At 44.1% G+C, this 14,875-nt stretch overlaps 2 protein-coding genes across 4 annotated transcripts in view; one reads left to right on the plus strand and one right to left on the minus strand.

The window, feature by feature from the left end:
• Nucleotides 654-14,141, minus strand: ZMAT3 (zinc finger matrin-type 3). The gene is made up of 6 exons (XM_021395585.1): nucleotides 13,898-14,141; nucleotides 10,227-10,552; nucleotides 8,618-8,737; nucleotides 6,708-6,874; nucleotides 6,490-6,590; nucleotides 654-5,628 (listed from the first exon to the last, which is right to left on the minus strand). The coding sequence occupies exons 2-6, from the start codon at nucleotides 10,494-10,496 to the stop codon at nucleotides 5,417-5,419; spliced, it is 870 nt and encodes a 289-aa protein (XP_021251260.1). The 5' UTR covers nucleotides 10,497-10,552; nucleotides 13,898-14,141; the 3' UTR covers nucleotides 654-5,416.
• The window catches only part of PIK3CA (phosphatidylinositol-4,5-bisphosphate 3-kinase catalytic subunit alpha), a 42,341-nt gene continuing 41,777 nt past the window's right edge, over nucleotides 14,312-14,875 (plus strand). For all 3 annotated transcript variants that reach the window (XM_021395562.1, XM_021395560.1, XM_021395563.1), the window contains exon 1: nucleotides 14,312-14,470. The gene's annotated coding sequence lies outside the window, so the exon portion shown is untranslated. The remainder of the gene's footprint in view (nucleotides 14,471-14,875) is intronic.

Here is a 14,875-nt window from a genome sequence, read left to right on the forward strand (position 1 = left end):
TGAGGTGCCAGGGTACTGCCCTTCAGGTCAGCAGCTCGCTCTGCCCACAGCACCACCACAGCTCCAAGGAAAACCGAAGTTTTTCTCTCACCTGAATTCAATCTGGCAAACTCCAGATTTTCTTGGCATTAAGGCTCCAGTTCAGGATGTACTTTCTGTTTGGAAAGTCATTTCTGCTGCATAAGCATATGCTCTTCTAGAGCTCTGGAGTAACAAAAGGGCAAAAGAGCACACTGGCAAAAAAAATATGCAAATATATGTATCAGGCTCAGCTTGTCCCAACATTTCTGCAGTTAGAGTTGCAAATCTATGGTTCAGCCTGGGGCTGTTCCAGAGCTTCTGATGTCTACTCTAGGGAAAAATACAGCATGAAAAAGAGCTGTTCCCGTACCTTCTGGTTCTCATCTCAACTCCTCCTGAAGCCAAGACAGCTCAGAGGGAGAACTCAGCCCCCTGCTGGCTTTCAGTAGCAGTTCAAAGTGCCCTGACCACCCAGAGTAACAAATCCTACAAAGGCTGTACTCCTTTACCACTGTATTAAAACATAATACTCACACAGTCCCGCTCAATGCTAGGCTAAAATCAATTCAGTGATGCGCAGTCCAGTCATAGCACAAGCAGCAGCAAAACCAAACACTAAGGCTGTACAATGATAAGAGGAAGATGATTTATTATAGATAGAAGAAAAAAATCATTTTCATCAACTATTCCCTCAGGGGGTCAGTACAACATAAAGGAAAGGAGGACAAATGTACAAAACCAACCTGACAAGAAGGCTCTAGATGAAACACATTCAAAGCACTTGCAAATGATCTTGCTGGACAGATGCAGAAGGAAATTAATTCATTCTTCCCCTGCAAAATACAGACTGAAAAACCGATTTTATTACGAGAAAAAAATTCACAGCCTTGCCTTTACCTGCAGATATTTCAGATAAAAAGATAAACATTTTAACTGTGATACTTATTTTTAAAGGAGAAATTTCCAGAACTACTATTTGACCACATTTATTCGAAAGCGCATTTTATCTTCACTTCCAACTTTACGCAGATGGTAAAGGAACCAGCTCCGCTCACAAAAATAGGGGCTCAGCTACTAATTCCAAAAAAATCAAGTTGATCAAGTCGATACTTTTTCATTCTCTGTCAATCCCTTCGAAATCCTGGAGTTTGTTTTTCCATAATTGGCAACAGATGTCTTTCTCATCCAGAGCATCCTTGTATACGTGGTTGTAAAATTTAAAAATAAAATTTCTAAAAAAGCGCATCTATGAGAAAATATCAGCAGTATGAAATTCCTGAAAGGTTTCAAGGCTTGCTCCTCCTCAACTAAAGTCAATGTACTTCAAACTATTTTAGCTGGAGCAGGAGCAAATCCTTACAGAATAAGACATACATTCCTCCAAAAAAAAAAAAAACAAAAAAACCAGCCACGCATAACCTGAAGAGTGTTGAAACCCAAACATAGAAGTAAAAGACACAAGTTTTAGCAATACATTTCCCCTGGCCCCAGCCAACATAATATATTTAGCTGGGGTGTCTCATTTACTCCAGACTTGGGCGAGATTTCCATTAGTTGCAGTGAGAGTATTACTTAAATAATGACGCAAAAGGACTTCATGCATTAGTAAGCCAAAATATGAATCCATGCTACAGCAATAGCTTCCCCTTCTGATACCCTATAATGAGCATCTAGAAAAGGAAAAAGGACAATAAGCTTTATAGAAAAAAAAATAAGCATTTTGTTGCACTAATGAACATCTTAAGCATCTCCACAGAAGTTTTCAGGGCTCCTTTTGATAAATACCAAAAAAATCAAAATGTCAAAAATAGACCAATGTTAGGCAAGATTACAGCACATTTACCTATCAGTGCAGAATGCAAAATAACAACTAATGCTTAAATGCAAACAAAATAGTATCACTTTCATACTTCTCACAAGCACATGGATTCCACAGTTTGCTTCCTTACCTTAAAAGAAATGCTTAAAAATTCCCTACAAATATCATCTCACCAAAGGAACCATTGGAGGGAAAAATAAAACAACCAAACCAAAAAAAAAAACAACAACATAAAAAGGGCATTTAAGAAAGAGCTGAAAGGAAATCCTAGTTTTGCTTGGCATGAAAACAAACAAAGAATATCCATTGGCTGCACTGTTGTTTTTGTGCATGTGGGGTTTTTTTGTTTTTTTTGGGGGGGGAGGAGGGTGGAGCTCTTTGCATCAAGGGAAAGAAAACAACACATCCGTGAGAGGCAAAACATTTTCACAAATATATTAAATATCATTTCTGATCCAAAAGCAAAGTGCGATGTAGAGTTTTCTATTTAAACAAAAACAGCCTACATAATGCCTTAAATATTAACAAGTCAATTAGTGGTCAGCACAGTAAAATAAATATGAAGACACTGATTTATATTCTGTTTCTAGCAGCAAAGGTCATTAACCTACTGGCCAATGTGACAGTTTCACAGAAGTTCTACTTCTTGATTTTGATACTTGGATTAACTAAAGAAAATGATTTGCTGGGTCTGGAAAATAGTACTGCAGTTGTATGGTATCCTTCCCATCCCACAACATGCATTCTGAACGCTGATTTGGAGAACAGCTTTCACGAAAAAATAAAACTATGATCCATCCTGCTTCTCATGCTGGAAAGCATGAGTTTGGATTGGCTTGAACCCTAATGATGACAGTGAGGTGTTTGTAACCAACAATTTTCTGTGCTAGAGGGAGAGTGGGACGTAGCACATTTGCACCAGGAGGTAACATCACATGGAGCAAAATGAGTCTTGACACCTCCAGCAGCCACTCAGTCACAGGATATGAGCAGTCACTGGAAATGCCAAATGAGGAGCAGATCGCTGGGCTGGGAGCAGGAGCAGTAACCCAAGCAAAGAGGTGAACAGCTGACTTTAAGCCATGTGAAAGCAGACCAAAAAAAGCCTTCTTGGCCCTCACGATAAGTACCTACAGCTCCCACAGCTCTTATTTTAAAAAGCGCTGGTTTTCTGCTACTAATTGCAGCCTGTGGGAAATACCATGCTTTAATTTACAGCAAGAGGGATGTTTAGCTACAAAACAGGGACCATACTGGTGAAATACTTGGGGTAAGGCTCATCCAGCTCCTTCTGGCTCTGCACAGAGGTGTCAGACTAGGAAAACGAAAGACAGCACAAAGAGAAAACCAGCCCTTAGACTGCACAGGATATGGGGAGAAGGCTGACAGGAGATTTTTTGCAAGGGGAATGTTCTTCAGGGTTGCAAAGATGAACCGTGACCTGGGTAGCACAGCAGAAACAAACAGGCTGTCAAAACTGCCTAGTTAGTGCTTTCCAACCTGGGCTCCAGTTCTACCTCCTAATACTCTCCAGTGCACAAAGCATATTTAATTGGGCTTTGCAGAAAGGAGGAGAAGGAATCCTATTCAAGAGGATGTCCACTGCCCTGCCTGAATCTGCATAGCAAGGATCAGCCTGGAATGATGTAGATGATTGCTTTCAACTACTGTGCAAGAGCTCACCCTGCCACAAGATAGGAAAGCAGTACTAAGGTTGCATGGCTACCTGGGTGCTCAGCTAGCTAGAGACAACTATATTCAGTTTCTGAGAAGAAGCATTCACTTTTGAGCAGCCAAGTGAGACAAGCCTTTCCGAAGTGGACTAAAAAGGTTAATAAAAACTACCTAGATTTTTTGTTTAGTCATTTTTCATTTTTTAAGGCAAGCAGATAATCCTTCTGGAATGCAAGAGGCAGGATCAGAACGGCAAAATAAAGGCAGGGTTGGTTACCTTCAACATCATGCACTGGGTAAAATTTATCCCTGGTAAAATGCTACTGAAACTGATGGAGCTGCACCTAGTTCAATCTACCTATAATGGAGTGTGAGAAAAGGCATGGTCCTTCCTTTATGCCTGCTCTGCATCAGCCACCAACATACAGCTGTAGCAGTGCTGTGGTGAATAAGGTCCAACAGGGTTTAGCTACATGCTGCACTTGCCACTGAAACTGATGTTACAGAAGCACTGTGAACCAGATTCCAATCACAGCTCCTCACATCTACCTAAATGGGTAGAAAAGTGTCAGCCCTACTTCTGCTCTTTATCCCCTTTCCACTTTTGCTTACGAAAATTAAAACAGACACGTGTTCTTAACTGACATTTTAAAAGATGCTTGAAAAGTTTCATGAATACTTCTGCATGGCCAAAAAGTTGTTACTCAATCATCATTGCTGACATTTACTTCCTACCTAACCTTAGATTTCTATGGTCCCTAAATGGTGAAATTCACATTGAGGAATGGAATTAAAACCCACAGTTTGAGATGGGAAAAGAAAGAGGGAAAAAAGTTCATCTAATATGGGTAGCATTTCACCTCTTCTCTTTAACATCCCTTCTGCTTCTTCCAGGGAATGGCATGGAGGTGGGACACATTGACATCTGCTTCCCAAGGCCCAGAAAGCCCTGCTCTCCAAGAGCAACAAAGCTGCAGGCAGGTACTAACGCTCTCTTCTACATCAGTATGCAAAGAAATTACAGCTGACAGTTCCTTCCAACCTATCCTTAACCCTACCCTGACTAACACAGAATCAGAGCACAGCACATCCCACCTAAGCAGGTTTGCTTTCCAATTCCCTTCATTAAGCCACAGAGACTTACACAGAGAGATAAGCTACATCTACAGTGCATTAAAAGTACTCAGTCAACAACACCAAGAACCCTTTTTCATTGTTAACTGTATGGTAGAAGAATATTTCTGGATGTGGCTAATCAGCTGATATCTAACGTCAGATGTTCAGAGAGAAATCTGCATCATAGAGAAAGGAGTAAGAGGCAAGACTCCCCAAGGTAGAGAGGTATGCGCAGCCTTTCTACAGGCACATGAAAAGAATTTACTGTAGGCTGTAACGAGAGCCACAAGTAGCAATTTGTGGGCAAGTACACCCCTAACTCACACATTTACAGGTCCCATTCCTGTCCCTCTTTTACAAGCTGCTCAGAGATTTACTCTGCTGGAGGGATACATTCTGGAGCACTACTCTGTGGCGTGCAAAGAGGGGAACGGGCTTTGCACGTGGTTCACCCATGTGGTAGAACCACAGAAGTTTCCAGCACTTCTTGGGCTTTGCATATTCATGCAGAAGGCTGAGGAGAAAACAAAGTCCCCTCGGCCACTCAACACAATGAAGAGCCTTAGATAACTAGCAAACAAACATCAAAAACACTTCATGTCCTGCACAGTGTCATCCTGCCAACTATGATAGAAAAAAAATTTAACCATACCATTGAGTTTGCAGGTGTTACATGTATAGCTCGAGAGCATACTCCTATCAAATGGAGCACAAAGCAGGGCATGTGGCAAACAGCAGGCGAGAGACAAGCTGCTCTATTTGCAAACTACTACCAAGGGTGGCGCGTCATTGTACATAGCCTAAGTTCTCCATCTCATTTCTGTACCGCTGTTCGGACACCTTGCTTTTATGCTGTTTGCTTTCTAAGTGCTGCCTGAACTCCATCTCCTCGCTGGCCCCAGCGTTGCACATGGAGCAGTAGAACTGGCCGCTGGGGGTGACACACATGGCCAGATCCCGAGGAATCCTCTGACGAGAGCGGGGATTGAAGTAGGGACCTGAGGAAACAACAGAAAAGTCTACTTATCTATTAAAAAAAAAAAAAAAAAAAGCTTGAGGCACCTCACTGACAACTTCTGAGTCCAACAAATACATAAAAGGAAGCCACAGATTAGCTTCTTTAATTGATCATTTAAGTGATTAATCAATTCCTTTTTTTTTTTTAACCACCCAATTCAAGAATTAGAGCAGTCTTTTGATTAGAATAAGCTGCCTAACTCAGTTTAAAATCATCCCCAAACACCATTTGATAGAATTTTAAAAGATACACTTTTTCCAAATGATAACTGCTAAAATGACAAGACTAAACCAAGCTTCATCAGGAAGCAGGGTTTCAGCCAATATGCGCTCATTACACAATTTAAAATGAAAAAGAGAAACAGATGCTGGGCTGGACACTATAAAAACACTTTACTATTATTTAAAGTGGAAAAGTTAGCATCTAACACCTGAGAAAGGGTTCTAGGAACAGATGGTCTTACAGAGAGGCTAACACACTTTCTCATTCTGGACAGAGCAGTGCACATACAGGTTGCTGTGCTACAGCAGGAGTCAAAGCATCTGGCCTCTTGCCAAGAAAATAAAGCAGGAAAATTGTCACCACTTAGAGCAGCCTTACAGACGGGCAGGGCAGATGGTGAATTAAGTTACAAACCCAGAAAACAGAATAACAAGCAGGCTGACAAAACAAAGTAACTTTAGCAGCTGCGAAGATACAAGAAGAATCAACAGAGCTGGAACCATCTCCTTTAACAACCTGCCCTGCTAGAACAGGGCTGAGGAACAGAAGAAAAACAAGTATGCTCAGCATTCATTATTATTCTAAATATACAATAGAACAGATGTAAACTTCTGATTACCTGTGTTGTTTTGAACTGTGTACATATTTCTTCTGTTCTGCATCATCTTATATTCATTCCCTTCTTTCCTTGTCCTCCGTTTGCCTAGTTCTGATGCATCCCTGAAGATTAAACAAATACAAACAGCTGCAATTCAGAGTTTTCTGACAAAAAAAAAAAAAGACTGCCAGATACTGCCACATGCTTTCAGCCTGAGCGTGAAGTTGAACAATACCTACGAGAATGAGTTATTCTGTGCTTCTGCAAGACGCAGCCGTTTGGCATGATTTTTCCCCTGGTAGTGAGCCTGTGCCACAGCTGGAGAACTAAATGAGGCATCACAAAGCTTGCAGTAATCATTCTCTGTGGCCAATATCACTCGGCCACCTGGTTTACTGGATCCCATCTAGCAGCAAAGGGAGAAACAATGCGAAACAGAAGGTTAAATCGTTGCAATACTTGAATCACAGTGTCTGAGACCAGTATCACCTTTGTCAGACAACAAGAGCTCTGGAATTACAACACGTGGGTTAGGACATTCCAGTGCCTCCCAAACTGATCTTACAAGGAGAACTTAGTTTTCTTCGCCTCAGCTTCCCACAGAATCTTCAAATTCCTTGAGGTCTATACAAATTCCATGCTTCAGATGGAGAGGAAAGCAATCTGAATAAACACTCTGTATTTCTTCAACAGCCACAGAGGCTTGTTTACTTCACAGCAATGATTTAACGCCTCTATTCCTGACTCCTGGGAGCCAGCAAATAATGACTTTCACACTGAGGAAGACTCACTGAAATGTAACAGTGCTCCTCTCTCATGTTTCCAGTGTAGCCAATCTCTCCATAGTATCGTGATCACACTGAGAGATAAGAGCAATAACAGAGCTGCCAAATTTCAGAGCTTTGCCCTTCAGGTACAAGGACATCTGGACCATGACTTCATAGGAAGGATCCAGCCCCACATGAGGAGCGCCTGCTGTTGGAAACAATACCTTGCCTGTCTTGTCAGACAGCTGTGCTGACTGGGGCAGCAGCTAGGTCTCCTCAGTGTTTGTGCATCATCCAGAGAAAAGTGCTCTGTAAACTGCAGTGGCAAGTGATTGATACAGCCACATCACTGCAACACTTGCAAAGTCTAGTTTCTTTTTTGTCTCCTTTGAAATTGCAAGCTTATAAGCATAAATACAATTTAGACTCATGAGTTATAACACGAATCCTCATATGGCCCCAGAATGGACTTTTTATTGCCATGGACCATTCTCTCCATCAAAAGAAGCACCCACATACCACCACTAAGGACAGGACTTAATGCCTTCTCAAGACCCAGATTCAGTTCTGTGAGCCACAGAGAGATTTTACACAGGGCTAAGTCTCCCTCTGGTGGCTCCGACAGCACATGTAACAATCTGCTTCTTACAGCAAATGTTTTTTTGCTCTTGTACTGTTAGAGGCTTACAACTTTTGGAGGTGACAGGCATAACTTTCATCTCTGCAACCCAGCTGTGGCTTCCTGCACTTTCATATGCAAGGGACAGGTTAGCTGCTAAGCCCCATGACAATCAGAAGTGGTGAACTCTAGAAGAACAAAGTAAACATGAACTCTTTTGCCTCTAACATGCCTCAGAGCAAACGGATCTGGATCACAGAGTGACCCATCCCTCCACTCACCCTGTACCGAGGAATAACCACCGCAGAAGGAGCAAGAGGAATTACATAACAACCCTGGGCAATGGGTGCAGGAACACCTAAGCATTTTTTCCACACAGGCTTCTCTCACACAACTGAGGGATGCTTTTGCAGGGCAGATCCACACCCTCGTGCTTAAATCCAGCTCTAGCTATTCTGTTCTATACATGCCTTTAAACAATCTTAATCAGCAGCACATCAGACTTACATAGGAAACAAAGTATTTGCCAGGCAGAAATAGACCATTTCAAGTTCAAAATTTTGCCGCAAGGGCAGATTGGTATCTGCTTCTTCAAAGGAAAGCAAACAGCTCACAACAGGCCACAACAGTCTTCCTGAGCCATCCTAAGGAAAATTCTTTCCAAACTCCTGCAGTAATCCTCAAAGCATGAGATCCAGTTATTCCCATTGGGGGTTAGGTTGCAAGCAAACATCATGATCTCAGTCACCTTCCCATGCCTTACCTGAGCTGGAAGGGAGACAACCTGAGGAGGCGCAGGCTCAACCGAATTACTCATCCTGGCGGGTGCTGGACAGCTATTGGCAGCATAGTAATTTCGGAGTTTCTTACTATGGTTTTTACCCTGCAAAGAGAACTCAGTTTAATCACTGTCCTACTAACAGTATCTTACACTGAAAGCAAAAGGAGCCAGAAATAAAAAGGAAGAAACGGCCATGAAGATGGCACCTCAGGCAAAGGAACTGTCACTCAGAAAACAGCAACTCTGACCTTGAGAGATGCAGACATTCCCCCCCCTCCCCAAGATGCTCTCTAAATGCTCTCAAAAAGCCTAATTTTCAAACAGTTTTCTGCAACAAGTAAGGTTACAATTAGCTCTTCAATCTGTTTCCATTTCACTTAAAACCAGTATTTTGTTTTTTTGACATAAAACATTCACTGTTTTCTGATAAGCCTCAACACACAACACACACATTTGTCTTCATGAGGCTGCGAGTATGAGATAATGCAAGAAACTGAACTTCTAAAATACTCGGCTTCGCATTTTATTTTCTCTTGGAAAATATATACTGTAGTTCTTATTGGTGCTTTGAAAACCTGAGAGAAACCTATGAGAGCACGTGCATATAGTGCAGACATATATTAAGGTTTATGCATAAATAGAAGTTGTATATTTTTAACTACAAATGCGCTTTTGCGTCACCATGACAGAAATACTGCAGAAATCCTACGCTAAATTGTAACACTAGTTCAACCTATCCCTTTACTGTCAGGAAAACACTTTTTTAGAGCCAACAGCAAATGTGAGGTCTGGGGCTGGTGTCCTGAAGACATGGAAAACCACCCTCTTGTATTTGGTGGTGAAGGAAGTTACCATCTCCATATCTCTCACAAATTTAGCACTAGGCAGGCAGGTTACTGGTAAAATGGGGCAATGTAAGACCAAGATCTATTTAACGTCAGCAAAGAAACACATGCAAATTGTTCCTTACCAATTTCAGAGAAGCCAATTAGACAGACTGAGCAAATGGAATTTGGTTTGAGCTGACCCAGTTGATGCTGTCCAAACCACATGAGAGAGTTTGCATAAAGACGGCCTCCAGCAGAGCAGTGGCGTGCATAGCCTCAGGAAGGAGGCAGTGATTAGCACGTGGCAGGAGGCTTCTTTCCTAAGGGCACAGCCAGTTCCAGCAAAAACATCTGTCCAGGCCTTACAAAAATCATGTTTGTTCAATCAGAAGTTCAATTTCATTGGGAAGATGTAGACGTGGAAAACAGGTCACACAAAACAAGTACGTATGTCTACCTTTCCACTCGTGCCATCTTGGTAGAATTTCTCTGTCCCCACGAACAAAGTTTTTTATGATGTGATCCAGTCATCGCACCTTAAAAGAAAGCTCTGCAACTTGTGTGGATGACCAGCAAATTCAACCAAGGTGAAGCTATGGGCATACAGTAGCCACGGCTTCCAGTCCACCAGATGTAGCAAATGTAGCTTCAGATGAGCTAATTCAAATGATGCTGCTAATGTAGAGCCACCTCAATGCAGCACTCAAAAGCCAATGCAGATGCCGCAGCCCTGGAAGCTGTGCCCCCCCTGCAACTCTCCTTACCTGGTAATGAGCCTGAGCTTGCTGGGCCGAATTCAGAGTGACATTGCAGAGCTTACAGCACAGAGGCTTACATAGCTCCTCCAGCATAGGGTCCTGCTCCACCACCTTTGCAAGCTCTTCGTCTTGTGCGTGATAAAAGGAAGGCCCCAGTCCAAGAGATTTTGGTGGGGAGAGTGGCGAGGTGGCTCTGGGCCTTGTAGCCACTGACATAGGAAGAGATGAAGGTTTCTCAGGATGAGGAAGAAGTCCTGCTTGCTGTAAAAGAATCATTGGCCAAGAAGACTGTGGGCATACTATTTTGGAAGGATGAGGAGTCCTCTTCCAATCTAGACCAAAGAGATACAAATACAGAAATAAGTCACACTAACAGGAACAGTGACAACCGAGGGGACAACTTCTACAACTTTATTGCCTCTGCTTTATGCCTTTTCACAATTCCAAGCAGGTACCAAGTCAGTTTGTAGCACTCTCAAGAACAGCAGCATCCCAGATAATCAAGGCAAGATTTTAAAAAAATATGGGTGTAAGAAATAGGCTGTAATCTGAAACACAACTGTTAGCACCCCAGGGCACCTTTCTGGACACATGAAGTTCTAAAGTTAGTACCTGACCCAGAAGCAGACCCTGCCACAGCACACACACCCCACTGCTCCATGATTGCTAGAAGATGTGACCTCCAACACACAGTACCTGAAGCTGTGTTAGTAGGAATGAGAGGGACACGACCGTTAGCCACATCCTCTTCTGACAGCCTAAGGAGAAGCTCACACTCTAAAACCTAAACAAATACTACAATCCATAACTACTACATGATAACTTAAAAAGAGCACAAGTATTTCAAAGCAGATTTATTTTATATATTTAATATAAAATACATCTACACACATCTACATCATCCAAATAATCACAAAAGCCTTCATAAAAAAATATTTTAAGATTAACTTTTCTCGTCTAAGTCAACAAAAAGCAGAAAAGGGGGGAAACAACCTGAGCAGATCTCGTACACAATCATTTCCCAGGCGTCCCTTTCCCGGCTCTTCCATGGTCTTGCTGAATGACCTTGAGCTACTTCTCCGCGTTCCCTTTACTAAGTACAACCTATGCAGCAGCTGTATCTTCTCCTTCTACAAAAATGGAGTGCTTATCCCATATTAACCTTTATTCTATTATTTCTCAGTTAATTTGAGTTCTTAGAACTAACATTACATTTCCAACAAGGGGTTCTGAGAGGCTTATTTAATTAAAGTTTATAAATCACATCTAAAGCCCGGGATGAACATTCCCAGAATAATGCAGAGCAGTGATACTATGAATCAAGGCACAGCTACTTTTGTTAATGTCTTATTAGCTTCTTATCATAACAAATCCTGTTCACTGTTACATTGTGGTAGACAGCTGCATTATCTTGGGTGTCTGTAGTTCACTTCTAGCTAAGGCTGCATTGGTAGCAACCGTGCCTGGGCTGTGGGCTTTGACTGTTTGTTTAAGCAAATAGTGAGCCACATCTACATCTTAAAATAGGAGACCTCTGGAAGATTGTGGGAAAGGTAAATTAAATGCCACCTACAAAGTTAGGTTCTGAATCGCTTTTGAAAACATAATTTGACTTCAAAGGAATTTAGGAACCTGGCAAAGGAGATAGCATTTATCTGGGATAACTTCTGGGATTTTCAATCTGCTAAAATTAGCAGGAGATAAATACCATGCTGCATTCAAGCTCTGGAAAATCCCAGCTGATGAATGCATTTTTAGATCCTCTATTACCTTCGAAAGTCTGGCCCCATAAAGGTCTACGTTCCATTAGGAGAAAAAATCTGCAGGATTAAAACGCTCAGGTGACACAAGCATTTCTGAAATTGTAACATCTAAATAATAGAAGATTGGAGAAAGTTCAATTATTACAGCAATTAAAAGTAGGAACAAAAAATAGTAAGAAAGAAGAGCATGCATTGCCTTGGAGACAAGCTTTTAAGTCAGTAACAGAGCCACTGAAAGTTTTTCCATGTTTTAAATAGCTCTCCACTGTCAAGCCTCTTTGAAATTCCAGGAGTGTGTGAACCCAACATGAATCAAAATGTGACCATAACAACAAAATCAAAAACAGCTTTGTGAAAACTAAGCAAAACGTAATGAAACTGTATGCTGTACAAACAGAGAATTAGCACGGTGTAAGCCACCCATCAGCAGGCCAACTTCTGTACTACCACCCAGCTTCTCTGCAACTTTTGGCATAGGCTCTGCTAGATAAACAGAACTATGGAAGAAGTTTCTGCTATCTTTAGTTTCTTCAGCTAGTACTCTGTAGATAATTAATTTCAATGGTGCTGATGATGGAACCAGTTCACATTCACAATGGTTACACACATCACACCACAGACCTCTTAAGGCACTTCACATCAGCTATGCAAGTAGCTAAACATGCCATTAAACTTCAGAGTTTTACTTCAATATCATAATGGGCCTCTTACCTTAAAAAGAGAGTCAATTATAAATAAATACTTCAGAGAGCAATACAAAGCAACCTACAGTAAACGGCAATCGGGATCCATCTGCTTAATTTTGCATGAGTGCTTACTGCATCACATCTTCCATATGCAATGGGAAAGGCTGGGATATCAAGCACAAGGCAGGGCACTGCTTATAGGATCTGCATCCGCAGGGGAAAAGGTACAAAGCAATACTCCTAGAGAAATCGTTATTTATAAGGTCATTCACTGTTCCTCAAAGTAAACAGTACTCTGAAGATAAAGTTAAGGCTGCATGGGCAATTTTAAAATTAGAACTTCTTGGCTTTCCATATACAACTGTGAAGTTCTTCTAAAGGTGATCTTCCATCACTAAAACTGCTCAAATTACATTGTTTTCTTCCTTCCAGACACTTTTTAAAAGAAAGAAAATCCTTCAGCTTATTTACGCGTCCTTTAAACACCCCACCGCACAGTGCTACAGATACCTATCCAGAAGTTAACGGGACGCCTGGACTCCTCCTTCCCACTCACATGATAAGCTGCAAAATGTGTTACACTTACAAGGCAGCAAACGAGCAAAGAACCTCTCCCGGGAGTGGAAGAGCTGTGCCTTGGCCTTAGCTGTGGGCACAGACACCCTGCGCCCTTCCTCAGCCATGGATGTAGCTCGCAGCGAGATGCTGACATAACAAGCAGCGCTCTGGCAGAAATTCGTTTTTAAACGTACGGGGGCAATTTAGAACAGCGATATAAATTTATATAAGCGATGAAAAAGCCGTGGGTTGCCTTCCCAAAACAGCAGAGGCTTCCTCCCCCGCCCGGTAGTTTCTCAGCACGCCGCCAGCGCTCCCGTCCTTCTCGGCGAGCCTCGTTCGGCCGCAGCCCTACAGAACTTCGCCCGAAACGCGCGGTCACTTCGTCGCGCTGCAGGGACTGAGCACAGCGCACGAAGCAAATAAACGTCCCAATAATCCGCACTGAGGAACGGGGCCCTCCACGCTGGAATAACCGCAACCCAGGCCAGGACGCACAGGCGGTGTACGAAGCACCCACATACAATTGGCTTAAAACGGACACGGATACCCAAACCGCAGAAGCCCTCCCACGCAGAACAAAGCCCCGCAGCACTAAACAATGTGCGAAGCCCCCCCCCCCAAAGCCCCGCGCCGTCCCCTCGCTCCCGCGGCCGCGACCCGCACCTACCGGGCCGGAGCCGCCTCCTCACACAGGCCGGGCAGCAGGAAGCCGGCGCCGGGCACGGCGGGGCCCAGCTGCAGGAAGTGAGGCGAGATGGGGCGGGCACTACGCATGCGCGGAGCGCGGCTCCGCGTCCCGTGACAGCACTCGTGCCCCGCGCTGGGTGGCAGCATGACGCCGGGAGCGCAGCGCTGAGCGCCCCGAAGCCGCGCTGCTCTCCGTGACGTTTCGCGATGACATCACACCACGACCCTCCCGCTCCGCTCCTCCTCGACGGCGCATGCGCGCGGCTCGCCTCCCCCTCCTTTCTCTCTCTCCCCCCCCACGCCCTCGCGGTTCCACTTCCGGCGGGCGGCGCCTTCCCCGTCCGGGGTCAGGCCCCACTGCCTTCCTGTTATTGCCGCTGCGGGAGGCGGCTCGCCTGGGGGCGGGTGTGCGAACTGCGGCGCCGCTTCCGCCAGCGCCCGGGAGGAGGCGATCCGCCCACTCCAGGGTCCCGCGGGGCGGCGCCCGGGGGCTGCGAGGAGCGGTGGGGCCCCGGCCCGGCCCGGCCCGGCGGTGGGAGGCCGCGCCCGTGAGGTGAGTGAGGCGGCGGCGCGGAGCGCGGGGGAAGCGCGACCCCCGGGCGGGGCCCTACAGCTCCCCGGGCGTGGGCTTCTTCGTGCGGCCGTGGCTCGGGAAGTGGGGAAGCCAAGCGCTTTGTGTTGGTGGGTGGGGGCTTTGCTTCTGTGTGCCGTCCCGAGATCCGTTTCTCGCTGATGCTGAACGTGAGAAGGCGGCTTCTTCTCAGCGCTCGGGTATTTATGGACTGTTAGTGGAACTTTGACTGGACTAATGCAAACAGCGTGCTTGTTTTCCCTTAGGGGCTTTGTTGCTGTTCTGGGTGTTCCTTACGTTAGTTACTAAAGTATCAGAACTGCTGCTATTGCTCTAGATTCTTTTCGTCTGTCGGTTTTATTTTTTCTTGAAGGCTTTAACAATTTG

Source organism: Numida meleagris, chromosome 4, assembly GCF_002078875.1.
Source record: "Numida meleagris isolate 19003 breed g44 Domestic line chromosome 4, NumMel1.0, whole genome shotgun sequence".
Lineage (NCBI taxonomy): Eukaryota > Metazoa > Chordata > Aves > Galliformes > Numididae > Numida > Numida meleagris.

Coding starts and splice junctions, on each gene's coding strand:
- ZMAT3 (XM_021395585.1), bottom strand. CDS start 10,496: ATGATTCTTTTACAGCAAGCAGGACTTCTTCCTCATCCTGAGAAACCT. Junction 8,738..10,226: donor AAGCTCAGGCTCATTACCAG/GTAAGGAGAGTT, acceptor TTCTCTTTGCAG/GGTAAAAACCATAGTAAGAA. Junction 6,591..6,707: donor GCACAGAATAACTCATTCTC/GTAGGTATTGTT, acceptor TTTAATCTTCAG/GGATGCATCAGAACTAGGCA.